Source organism: Nanorana parkeri, unplaced genomic scaffold, assembly GCF_000935625.1.
Source record: "Nanorana parkeri isolate BGI_ZX_2015 unplaced genomic scaffold, ASM93562v1 scaffold764, whole genome shotgun sequence".
NCBI classification, from domain to species: Eukaryota; Metazoa; Chordata; class Amphibia; order Anura; family Dicroglossidae; genus Nanorana; species Nanorana parkeri.
Genome location: NW_017307032.1, coordinates 584844 through 598389, shown reverse-complemented (window position 1 = coordinate 598389; position 13546 = coordinate 584844). Strand labels below are relative to the sequence as shown.

Genomic DNA, 13546 nt, shown 5'->3' with positions numbered 1-13546 from the left:
GTTTCTGTCCAACTCTTGGCTGTGCTCACAAATGTCTGATACAGATTGCTAGAAAGTTACATTGTTGCACTCTGATGGATAGGAGACTGAGGATGTGCTTCATCCTGCCTGCAGCAGACTGCAGCCTAGTCAAAGTCACTGAATGGAACTTCAGGATGGCTTCTAATGATGAAAGGTGAAGCTTTTTTGAGAAATGATACTGTTGCTGTATATTGTGACACGTCAGGAATTTATTTATGTAGACTTGTGAAGAGTCCGCTTTAATTTTTATAATCTTTTATCGTACCTTGCCATCTTTGGACAAACCAAAATATGATTTTTTTTTTGTTTGCCTTGTCTTTAAAGTGCACATGATCATATGATGGTGGCCTGACCAGGACCAGAGCTTCTATTTAGCTCTTGTAAGTTCCTAAATCTTTTTCTGAGTTTACATGTGAACGTCATAAAAACCTATGTAATATATGCCAAGCTGTAATAACACAATGAGCATTGATCAGAGTGCACAGAAAACGCCATAGGGAAGGTCAGTTGTGTGTTTTCTCTGTCCAGCCAGTTCTGTGTTAGAAGACATTGACTAGTTTATGTGCACATGACACACGAGCTAGGAGAATTCAGTGACGCACTGATGGACTGAATTTTAAAAGGCGCTTTGGAATTGTAAGTGCGTCAGTCCATATTTGTGTGCCTGGCTACTTCTTTTAAGGTGAAAAGAACACTAATGTTTATGTTCTGCCACAATTGCTAATTTATGATGGTGATCTGACTTGAGTCTGAGTAGAAGCTTACAATGGTGGTCTGACTGAGTCTGGGTAGAAGCTTATGATGGTGGTCTGACTGAGTCTGGGTAGAAACTTATGATGGTGGTCTGACTGAGTCTGGGTAGAAGCTTATCATGGTGGTCTGAGTCTGGGTAGAAGCTTATGATGGTGGTCTGACTTGAGTCCCGGTAGAAGCTTATGATGGTGGTCTGACTGAGTCTGGGTAGAAGCTTATGATGGTAGTCTGACTGAGTCTGAGTAGCAGATATGATAGTGGTCTAACTTAGTCTTGGTAGAAGCATATGATAATGGTCTGACTGAGTCTGGGTAGAAGCTTATGATGATGGTCTGACTTGAGTCTGAGTAGAAGCTTATGATGGTGGTCTGACTGAGTCTGGGTAGAAGCTTATGATGGTGGCCTGACTGAGTCTGGGTAGAAGCTTATGATGGTTTTATGACTGAGTCTGGGTAGAAGCTTATACCACCTCAAGGATGATCTTAGGTATACACTTCTGGTGGGATGCCAATCTAGACATACATACAGTGAGTAGCAGATTAGACAACACATACAGTATATGAAGGCTGGTAAGGTTTAGGTAAACTATTAACCAGACTAGGAAAAGTGTGCCTATTGCGGAGCAGGCCAGGGGCTTAAAGGAAAAAAGGATAGTTTTTGAAGACTCCGGAGGAGAGGTGTTTGGTTAGAAAGAGTTTAATAAAGGTTGATGTACAGAAGTTGAGAGTTGTTATTGGAGGAATGAATGGAGCTTTGCAGAGTGAAGTCAGCTGTGATTAGGGTAGCATTGGATTGTGATTGGGTGGTGAATGCAGGTGAGGTGGCTGGATGGAATGCATGCAGGGAACGGAGAGGGTATGAGGTGGCCAGGGAAGGATGTAACCTGGGGGGGAGTCAGGTAGAGATGCATGTCAGCAGAAAAGGGGAGGAGGCAAGGTGGCTGGGAAAGGACAAATGTCATTTGGGGGGCAAAGTGACCAGGGAAAAATGTATATGTCAGCGGGGGGCTGGGAGAAGTAAAATGACCGTTGAGTGATGCAGGCCACGGGGGAAAATGGGTGGGGGATATAGTGAGGTGACTGGGGAGGCATGTATCTTAGGAAGGGAGGAGGGTGTGAGGTGGCTGAAGAAGGATTTATGTCACCCTTATTGCCAAGAGATAATAATCTACCCCCTAGGACTTTCCTCTGTTGGACCTCACATGATTTTTCCAATGTTCGCGATTTTCAGGCATGTGGCACTTTCCATCATATTCCAACTACCAGGAGCACTTTGAAACTCCCCAGATAGAGTACTGTAGATATCTCCATATTAAATACTTTATCGCCTCTCTTTCCTGGAACTTGCATTTCTCTTACACTTACTCGGTCTTTAAACAGATCTGCTGTTATGGATCAGGTTCCCCTTGGCTTAAATCAACTTGATATTGAGTTCTAAATACTTGCACCCCATATACTTCTTACACATACAGTATGTTAGGATATGGGAACAACATTTAACACCCCCACTATTTCCCCCTTCCCAAGGATTGGAATAAAATCTGGTCTTGGATAGCCAAATGATCAATTAACACAACCATACTGGAATCTGCTTACAAGGTAATTTTTAGGTGGTAATGGGTACCGACTCAGATTACAAAAGCTGTTCCATCCTATAGCAATAGATACTTTTGGGGATGTGGTTATGAAGGCAATGTTCTCCATACATGGTAGCCTTGTCCAAAATTGTTATCATCCTGGTCTAAAATCTTTGCCCTTATCCAAACCCTGTTCCATATTATAATTCAAAAAGTTCCAGAGATAACTCCTTTACACCATCCTATTTTGGGCCCTTACCTTTGGTTCTGAGCCCTTGGTGGCCACTGGATCCCCTCTTTTCTTTCCTCAATGCCCCCGCCTCTGCTTGTTTCCCTTTTCTTTCCCATTTCCCCTTAAAGCCACTCCCCCCCCCTTATTTCTCCTCGTCCCTTCTCCTTGCTTACCAGCATTGGCTTCTATACCCACATTTGAATATGGGTTATAGAGTGTAGGACTCCTGGATACATCTAATATTTCTTATATGTATCCTGACAATCTACTGTTGGCTACCCACTATTCTATATGCCCCACTATGCTTTGCTTTATTTTTGAATGTTTTGATCGACTCCTGCATAGGTGACACCTTTGTTCTACTCTACTTGAAAATAAAATGAAAATACTGAAACAGAACTCATTATCACATTATCTTGTCTATTGATGTTTTACAAAACTTTGAGCAGGTTGAATTAAAAAAATCAACCATTTTTGGCTTATTCAGCAGGAGTCAGACAAAATTCAAGCAGTTTATGGTCAGCTTTACCTTTACTGTTTACTTTACCTTCAATGTTACTTTCTGTGGCCTTTGTTTTTTTTTTATTTCCCGAATGTTTGCCAAAATCCATCTATAAAAGGATTGTGATTTTGACTTGTTTTTCATCTAAGCTATTTGAGCCACTCCAGCTGATGGTAAAACTATTTTATTAAGTGCTTTTACATGTCTATTCTTTCCCCACTACCAAAACAATTATGTTATATAAAAAAAAAAAACAAGACTATAAAAAATATATTGTTAATTTCATTTATTTATATCTTTATATATTATTTTAAGGCAACAGTGCACCTTAAAATGATACTATACCTATAGGTGATGTTGACTGGGCTCCTGACCTCTTACATGTCTTGGACAGTCAAACAGAAAGATCCCCCTGCAATAGTTCTCAATCTATTCATGTCTACCTGGGAGTTTTGGGTGTTTTTGACCACCTTTGTGAGTTCCCAGTTGCTCCTCTTACATTCTGCATAATAAAAGAAAAACAGCAGGGAGAATGGGAACCCCTCATAGCGGCCAAGGCAGGTGTACACCAATACAGCCACAGAAAATATAGGAAACTGTCAGATGGTTTACCTCCAGCAGCTCAAAAACTCCAATACCAGTTTTGGGTGTGCTTACCCTTTAATTGTATTTATGGTACAAAATGTATGATAGAAGGTAAAATGGAAAAAAAAAAAAAAAACTGATACTGGAGAGTTTTAAGGTGAATTTGTACTGAGGCTTAGGAATGTAAACTGCAAGCAAGATATAAATGCAGGCACTTGGAGTGCTCCTTTAGGCAAAAACTAACTTCTGCTTGGAAGCTGCAACTTCAGCCTATTACATCCTGCTCCTTACTAGTGGTCAGCAGGGAGGCCCATCACATTGAAGGATCAATGGTAAGGTGGGAATAAAAGAGGGGGGGTGTTTTTGATGCTTCTGGATTACTACGGAAGGTATCGCTAGCTTTGTGCATGTACCTTTGGATACATACATGTAGATTCTGCTAAACATCAACATTTTTAGGGTCTTTTATACTGCAAATCAATAAATCTGGCCCAGTATGCAAGTTTTCCTCCTTTTCTTTCTTTTTTTTTCTTATTTATTATTCAGATCCAAGTTGAGCATTTCAGACTTTTCCTATACAAAAAAAGAGTGGGTTTGATGTGCGAAAAACACAAAAACTAAACTTGTCCTATTTTGAAAAAAATCAGATGTGATAGTAACAAACCACATAGAGATGAATAAAATGCATTTTCATGTGGTAAAAAGTGCATTTTACTGAAGGTTGACATGCCCCTCAAGTTCAGCACAAGTTAACAAAAAGTCTGTTATGGGCTATTTGCCTCTAAACAAATCTGAACAGCCCTGACAATTTTACAAAAACATCCTTTTCTGTGAAAAATTCCCAAACAAATGTGGAATAATTAAGGAGACTTTGAGCCTTGTGTGGTTTCTCTTCTTCAGGGTATCAAATCTTAGAAACTCTGAATGTGCCAATGATAGTCTTCCTAATAAGGATACAATGATGGGGTGGGAAGAGGTAATCCATGGTTCCAACAAGAAACCATGGGAGGACCAACACAACAAATTATTCTGGATATCTGATCTAGGAGATCTACTATTGCACGTGGGTAGCCATTGTCTTGAGAAGCTTTGTGGCCATGAACCAATGGAAGCTTTCCTAATAAGGATATGCATGGTCCCCGCAAGGAACCATATGAGGGCAAAGACAACAAATTACTCCGGGAGTCTGATCTAAGAGATCAGCTATTGCATTATGGGTAGCTATTTCAGCTTGAGAAGCTTTGCAACCATCAACCAACTGTAGCATTTCTAATGATACAGTGACGGGGGTAGGAACAGGTAATGTATGGTTCCCAAAAGAAACCATACAAGACAAGCCAAGACAACAAATTATTCTGAGTGTCTGATCTAGGATATCAGCTATTGCACATTGGCAGCCATCTCGGCTTGGTAAGCTAGGTCCATGCAAGGTCCACTTACATTGCACCCAGCCCCCAATAAAAATGTTAATTAAAAGCAGTAAAAAAAGAATTTAAATAAAAATTTAAAAGCATAGCCCAGGAGGTTCTGGTCAGATGGGACTAAAGGAACCAAAAAGCCCTCCATCATATCAGTGCATAGCATAGTGAAGGCTTGTTAGGACAGATATGCCAAAAAGGGGCTCATTCATCACTTCACGTTAGTGGGCAGAGCTATCCAAATGATTCCTTTATGCCCCATGGACAACCGTGCCTCCAGAACCGCACAGATAGAGCAAAAACACTTACCTTTCACCCTGCTTCCAATTATGCCAATAGGCCTCACCGTGGGAAAGCTCAGGACCCAAATCGGAGAAGCTGATGAAGCACTGTGCATGATTTGGGATCCTCAGCCCAAATCCCACTAGAAGACCCAGTCACATGACCCTTGCACAGGTGAGCATGCTAGAGTGTAAGCTAATTATTGTTACCTTTTATCTTTTAGTGTTTTGTTTTCTAATTGCTTTCGCTGATCTTTTTTTTATTCAATGGGTGGGGTCGGTTGCCACATAAGTGAACCACTCTAATATGTTATATTTAGTGATTCACATACTGTAGCTCTGCCATTAGAAACTGTAGAAGGTTTTGGTTTAGATTAGCCTTATTTACTAAAACCTTATTATACTCATAAAGACATAAAGTGCAGAATATGATGGCTGGGATGAGATGTGCCTGCCAGTAGTCGGCAGATGACCATCTGTGTTCATGTTCTCATGGGACTGGTAGTTTTGCAGGATATATGACTGTCCAACGGATTCTTCACTTTCACATATTGAGTTGCTATAAAAACTCTGATTATTAGTCACTTGTATTGCAGTCTCTAACTTGCCTTCCTCGTCATGATGACATCTGATGCTTGATATGTGTTTGAATCACATTTTCTTTATAGTATTTGTACCTTAGTAAAGAGATCCTGCAGGGTTTTAAAATGATGTCACTAGTCTGCTATGGCTCATCAAAGACCATTATCGTGAGAAATATTTATTTCTGATAAATGAATGTGGATAACACATAGTAGAATAGTATTTATTATATGAAATATTTTTCCCTATGCCTTTAGTTATCATTTTACCATAATTACAATCAGACTAAGGTGCCTTCTAAAAGTGATAGTGACCAGGGCTGGGACAAAGTATAAGATGGTCATGTGAATTGAAGCCAAACTCCAGCTAAAATGTATCCGTTCTTTTTATAGGTTTTGCCAACTAAAAGTGATAAAACCAAACTTACCCTCCTCACAAGTCTCCCCTCCTTTTCCAAGATTACAGTGGCACCGTGAGCCTCCGCGATCATAGTCATTAAGGCAGAAGCTGTCCAAAGGGCAAACCGTTTCCTCACAAGTCAGGTCAAACAGCCGAGGAGGAGACATCACACTGACTCTCCTGGTGGGTTTGGCAGTTGCTCTTACTGTGGTGGTCGCAGGTAAGGGGGTGGTGCTTGTTGTTGTGGGAGTGGTTAGCCATGTCTTTCTGGTAGTGGCGGATTTCACTGGTGATGAAGTGGTGGTAGTTCTTAAAGGAACTATCTTAGTATATGTCCCAGGTGTCCCTTTGGTTTCGATAACAAACTTTTTGTTGCCCTCTTTGTTCGAAGTAAGTGGCTTCACCTATCGAACAACAATCAAGAAATAACATTAGTAGACATGTGTTGCGAATGGAATATAGAGGTACTGGAAGTTTCACACCCCGGGTTGTAATGTAGAAAAAGAGGGAAAAAAGAGGATATTTCCCCAGTGGGGTGTGAAAATGGTTTGGGCATTTGCACACCCCACTGGGGAAATATCCTCTTTTTCTATATCGAACAACAATAAATATTTACAATGCAGAATAAAAACAATTATGTTCCCAGGGCAACATAAAAACATGATATTACTTAACCATTTCATGACTTCAGGTCATTGAAGTCCAATGGTGGGCGGAGACAGCTGTCATCTGTTACAGGAGGCCAGACCGGAGGTGCGGGGGAGGACTTAGCTGTTAGAGGAGATCGAGCTCTCCTCCCCTCCTGTGACAGCAAGTCAGGATGGAGAGCAGGTACAAGCAGTCAGTGATCAGTGATTGCTGAGTGTTTGTAACTAATTGAGGACAGAGTATGTTTACTATATCCTCAGTTATGATCTACATCACTTCCTGTTCATTCATGATTGTGGTTATAGTAAACATACTATGTGCACAAGTTATGAATGAACAGGAGCACTCAGTATAGAGGATTCCTGTTTATTTATAACAGGGCTGCAGAATAAGAGATTGAGGACTCTGTGTTCTCAACCTCTTTTTCTATTTTAAAAGAGAAATATCAGGGGTCTGTTTAGACCCCTGATATTTCCCCAGAGCCCCCGACAGTAAATTAAAAAAATTAAAATATTTAATAAAATAAATAAAAATAAATGTAATTTCGGTGCACCTGTACTACTGACACGTTTTAGTTAGTTTAGCAAAAAGAAGCTATGTAATTACTAACAGGAAGCTAGAGGTCTGCAATTAAATACCTTCCATGATGATCAGAACATGTTTTCAAATACATTAAGGTCTGCTTATTCACAATATTGCAGTTTAAGGTCTTTAAAGAATAACTAGATTAATAATTGGCCCAACTCAAACTCAAAAGTTTATTCTTCATACACACCGTCATAATAACAAATTCAATACATTTTTAATAATAAAAACAGAACAAACTATAAATTCACTTACGTCATCAATATAGATATCATAATCGGAATCATCAATGTCATATCCGTTGTCGTCACCTATCTTAGGCTCTGTGACATAACTGTGAATGTAGCCTCCAGATCCCAGTTCGTCTGTGCCTGAAACACATATTACATTACATATTACCACATAGTTGGATCTTACTAACAATTCTCAGCCAAGAGAAGCCATTTCCAATCTCATGATTAGTGGACGTTACTACCGTGTTTCCCCAAAAATAAGACACCGTCTTATATTTTCTTTGCCCCAAAACACGCTAGGTCTTATTTTCAAGGGATGTCTTATTTTTTTTTTATGTGCAACAAAATGGTCAGTATCGGTAATGCTGATCCCTTTCTTTCACTTTCACAGGCGGAGTGCATCTGGTCACAGTAACCCATCAGGGACAGCGGTACCAGCGGTGCAGCAGTGAAGACATCATACACTGGACAGTGCGGTAAAGTATGGTACCATTTACCGGTACACATTACAGTACAGTACCATTACATTAAGCAATGCCTTCAGGGGGACAGCAGTTGGTGAAGTATAGTACTGGAGTGCTCCCTGTCACTGCGATGGCCGGAGGGAGACCCCTGTCATCCCCTTAATACAGTATGTCCCTGCATGCTGACACCATCTCTTCTGCTCTTCAAGTACCCCCGCATATGCTACCACCAAACTAGGTCTTATTTTCGGGGTAGGTCTTATATTACAGGAATCTTAAAAAATAGTGCTGGGTCTTACTTTCAGGGTAAGTCTCATTTTCGGGGGAAACACGCTGTAGATATGTTTTTTGTGTCTAGGGTCCAGACATACCAGGCCCCTATCTAGGTTCTGGTATGGATTTTGGAAGGGCCACACCCCATTTTTTTCAATTTTAACATTTACGTTTTTGACTGGGGTGCCCCGAGATTTTGCAAATCTCTAAACGGTGCCATGACTGAAAAAGGTTGACAAATGCTGATCTAATGCACACTTTTCAATGCCTCAATGCATTCTGGGACCAATGCATGGGGCTGCCATGTTGTTGGTTACTAACCAATTCAAACAAGCAGCAGGCATGTTCCCTTGTGATGATATCTGGGGGAAGACCTGACCTTTCCAGGAGCACTGCAGAAAATGGCAGGAGTGAGAATAAGATAAGAGTTGCTGGATCATGAAAAAGTAATTTTTCAACTAGTACATCCCTCGGCACATTTTAAAAATCCAAAAAGTGTGAATGAAGGTCGGTTCCAAAACCATATTTCAGCCTGTCCTCTATGAGCCTGAACATATTTTCCAAGTGGTGCAATACAAAAATACAGCGCAGATACAAAAATACATTGGGATAAAGAAGCATTGCAGATCTTTTAAAATCAATACAATGAGCATTGAAAGTGAATTCAATTACACCATCTATAATAGGCCTTGTGCTTGGCAAGGACATAATGATTGCTTCACAAGGCTGATCGATGCAGTCAGCGTGCACACCCCTATTATATTTATATCCTGCTTTTTATAACCTCCTCTTCACCAGCGCTGCCTTTCATGAGAGATTGAAAGAAATAAACGCTCCTCCAACGGCGTACAGCACCGGCGCTCCCAAGAAAGGGCAAATTGATTTCTGATTAAAGGAATTAATTTGCAAACATGTGTAATTGCACTGTGCATTATGCAGGAGAAATGGCAAACTAAAAACTCCAGGTAGAATCAAAACTATTGAAGTTTCTTCAATGAAATAAATTGGAAGGTGCAATTTACAGTTTACAAATTGATTTTAATAATCATTCCCATTTAGAGAAAGGACTAGAATAAAGAACTCTATCGAAAGTATAAATAAACTCACGTAATTAAATAGCAATTCCATTCCAAAAAAGAAAACCCCGAGCGGTTATACCGGTCTCTGTATACTTGGAAGATCTTTTCTCAGCTGTAAATTATCTCTGGGTGTCACAACCCCCGGCTCCAGTAATAAGTCTGAATTCTGGTTGACCTCTTTGTGCAGATTAAATAGCTACTTCATAAAAGGAGCAGGTGGAGGAAACGTACAATAGTATGGCATCGGGTGACCATCAGGAGGGGTATAGGGTAAGCAATATTTCACCTAACATTTCAATAGCCCTTTTGGGGGCAGAGGGAGGTTAGTGGCTCAGTTGGAATTTTTTGGATGAAAGGTCATTAGTACCCCAAAACAGGGGCTGTGCTGGGAATGGCCACTTGCATATGGTAAAAGGATATCGACACACATTGATTTATTAAAGCTGAACATCAGCCAAACACTTAAAGTATAATTGACAGTCACCCCCTCCATTTGTCCTGGTGACCCTTACCACTGAAAATGAAAGACAATCACACATTTTGGGTTGTCATCAGAACCGGAATAGATGGAAAATCTTCCAATGGTGCCACTAGTTCTGGTGACCCTGCTGACCACCAAGGATTTCCCTCTCTTTTGTGGAATTTCCCCTCACTTCATGCTGTGGCTTTCCCACAGGAAGTAAAAGGCAATGTCCCCAATGAGACACAGATGATAAACAAAAGCCCACAGGGGTAACCTTCCCTTACTCTATTACCGCTCTCTCCAGGGAGATGATCGAGAAGTGAGTGACGGTATGTGTTCGCTCACTTCCCGATCTATTGAGCAGACGTGTGACAGTTTCATTGTCACACGTTGGCTCAAACTATGAGGATGAGTGATTTTCACTCACCTCATAGTTCTCCTTTAAGTCATCTACGTCGGCTCAGCTTACCCTGCCCCCACCCAGAACTCCTGCTCTGTGTTTCCATTAGAGGTTAGAAGATTGGAAGGCTCCTGAGTGTCCTGGAAGTAAGGAGCAGGGAGAGCTGAGCTGCTGAGCACTGCTTTAGTGTGTCTCCGCTGTGAAATTTAAAGTGCAGCTGAAGCCAAAAAACGTTTTTTAGTTATGGATAGAATGGAGAAGGGTGAGAACCCCTGTCAGTTTTTTATTGTTGCCTGTGTCCCTGTTAGGGACATTCACCCTCTCTATTTGTCCTGATAACTGTAATCACTGTAAACACAAATAGATGGAAACTCTTCCAGTGGGGACACTAGTTCTGGTGGCCCTGCTGATCTTTGCAAATTTCCCTCAATTTTTGACGGATTTCCTCTCATTTGCTGGGAATCAGAGAGGAAAATGGCAAAATCTGATGGGGGTTATAACTTTCCTTTACTCTATCCAAAACTGACTTCAGCCCTACTTTAAGGATTAATTCCTCCACAGTGCTTGCAGCTACAGAGGTCAGTAAGGGCTTGTTTTAAAACCCATTTACTGCTTGGTAAGGATATATAACTACTTCAATGACACTAGCCCAACCACAGGTTAAATTTAAGGGTTAGGTTAGCGGTAACTCTTTTTTTTAGCATTGAGTTTTTTAGAGTGATTCTTTTTTTTTCAGGTGTGATAAATCACTAATGAATCTATTGTATCCAAAGTTACTGCACCGTTTTCCCTCATACACTTTCTGAAGATATGGGTAAACAACGCGATTTAACAGCCTTTGAACGTGGGATGATTGTTGGCGCTCGGAGCCATGGAGCGAATATCAGCAAAACAGCAGAATTCGTTAAATGTTCAAGAGCAGCTGTTGTTAAAGTGTTTAAAGACCGGACTGTCAGTCGAAAATCTGGGTCTGAGCGTGCGAATTGTGGCCGTCAGCGACTAGTCAATGTTAGGGCAGAATGGAGAGTGGCAAGACTGGTACAAGACAACAGAAGGGCAACAGTGCAGTGTCAGATTCCTCGCACCACCTTTCAACATCTCGTGGAGTCACGAGGCGGCCCAAGCAAGTCATCTCGTGGAGTCATCTTGTGGCCCAACGGAGTACTGATGGGGGTGGTCATAATAATCTGGCCACTCAGTGTATAGAAGAATATTGTACTTGTGTGGGTGGATTGTTTTGCACATATACTGACAGCCTGGAAAATGTTGGTTTATTTCCTTATTGTCAGATTTTTGTGGTGGCGTGCTCCTTTTAAATGATCAATCTCGTCTTTTTCTAAATGTAAAATTCTGATTCTTGCACAAGGCCAGCGATCCGGATAAAAGTTGGAAAAAACTTTTCAGCACTTTTAAAATACAACCGAGAGGTTTACTTTTTTCTTTTTGCAGCTCTGAAATAACAAGTCTCACGGGGAAGCTTTACCAGTCCCCAAACACCGAAGTGTCATCTGCTATTTCTCTTGAAATGAAAATCAGCCTCTCGGGAAACAAAATACTCTGTTACCATTCCTCCTAGGATCACACTTTAAACAATAATCACCTTTTTTTTTTTTTACCTCAGCGTCTCATCACAGTCATAAGCAAATGTAGGAAAAGTTATGTATGATCTGATTTGCAAACAATCAGAGGCCGCGCGGGTCCGTCCGTTCACTTTCACAAACGCAAATGGAAAGTGTCTTTGTAGTTGGGATGCATTTTATGTCGACGGCTGAATAATGAATTACATCTGGAAATAGCAAGGACACTTCCACCTTCTTTATATTTGTTCTCATGAACAGCAATTGTACAAAGTTGTGTTATTTATTTTCAATCTGGGAATTATTTGCATCCGCTGCAGGCACAGCTTCAGCGTTCTCGGTGTACCAGACAGATGGAAATGCCATTTAGTTAAAGGAGAATTATCACAATTACAGCATTGAAAGCTGAACCCCAGTCAAAACTTTAGATGTTGTTTTCTATAGATCAGGGAAAGGTTGCAGCTTCTGTCAGGTTCTTTAATGCTGTTTTTGTACTGTAATATACACTCGGGTGCCATTCAAAATGAATAACCGCATTTAGAATGAATGGCATTGCAGCTCAACACACGTTTACCTATGTGTTAATGTAATGCACGTTACTGCAACACACAAGTATGAATAGGCCCCAAGAATAAAAAAGCAGCTCCAGCTTTAGTGCCATTTCAACCATTTATTAGTGTTGTATCAATATAGTATTTGAGGTTGAATAAACACACAGGTCCATCGAGTTCAACCTTTGTGTGTGTATACGAGTCTGTGTGTGTTTCTGTCATTAAGAGTACCTGTACCCTTGTATGTTATGGTCTCTGAAGATGGTATCGAATTGATTTTTGAATGATTCATTATTCTCTGCTGATACCACTGCTTGTGGAAGAGAGTTCCACAATGTTACTTGCATCACTTCCGGTCCCATAGCTGTCATTGTGGGCTCCTGAAGCCCAGCATTAAGCTATTGAAGTGCAATCTGCACTTCAATAGCTTATTTAGAGTGTAAAGGTGACACTATGGGTCATTCGGACCCCCAGTGTCATCTTAAAGAGGACCTGTCACCACCAATCTGCTTGTAAGCCCCCTATGTAATGGTAATTAAAGTAAAGTTAAAAAAAAATACGTTTTTACAAATAATATTAAATGAAATAAATGTAATAATTATTTAAAAAAAACGTAAAGTCCCCTGCCCCCGCCAGCACACGCGCCATAACGTAAAAAAGCGTTGGGTGCTTCTACGTATGAAAACGATAACAATGCACATGTTGGGTTTTGCTGCGCATGCCAGAGTGAGAGCAATCATTCTAGGTCCAATATTTATGCATATCTCAAAACTGATGACCTGTAGGGGCTTTTAAAGCATAATCTACTGACTTTTTGGGGTACTGAATTCTGTCGCCATTTCACAGCCACACACACATTTTAACATGGGCATGTTGGGTATCTATTTACTCGTTGTAACCTCATCTTTAATATTTTACTAACAA

The 13546-nt window shown here is 40.6% G+C and overlaps 1 protein-coding gene across 1 annotated transcript in view; it reads right to left on the bottom strand.

Moving 5' to 3' along the window:
• EGFLAM (EGF like, fibronectin type III and laminin G domains) overlaps positions 1–13546 on the bottom strand; it is a 117622-nt gene that overhangs the window by 26849 nt on the left and 77227 nt on the right. The window contains exons 8-9 of the mRNA XM_018564600.1: positions 7838–7953; positions 6378–6753 (exon numbers count right to left, since the gene is read on the bottom strand). Coding sequence (XP_018420102.1) covers positions 6378–6753; positions 7838–7953 — 492 coding nt within the window. The remainder of the gene's footprint in view (positions 1–6377; positions 6754–7837; positions 7954–13546) is intronic.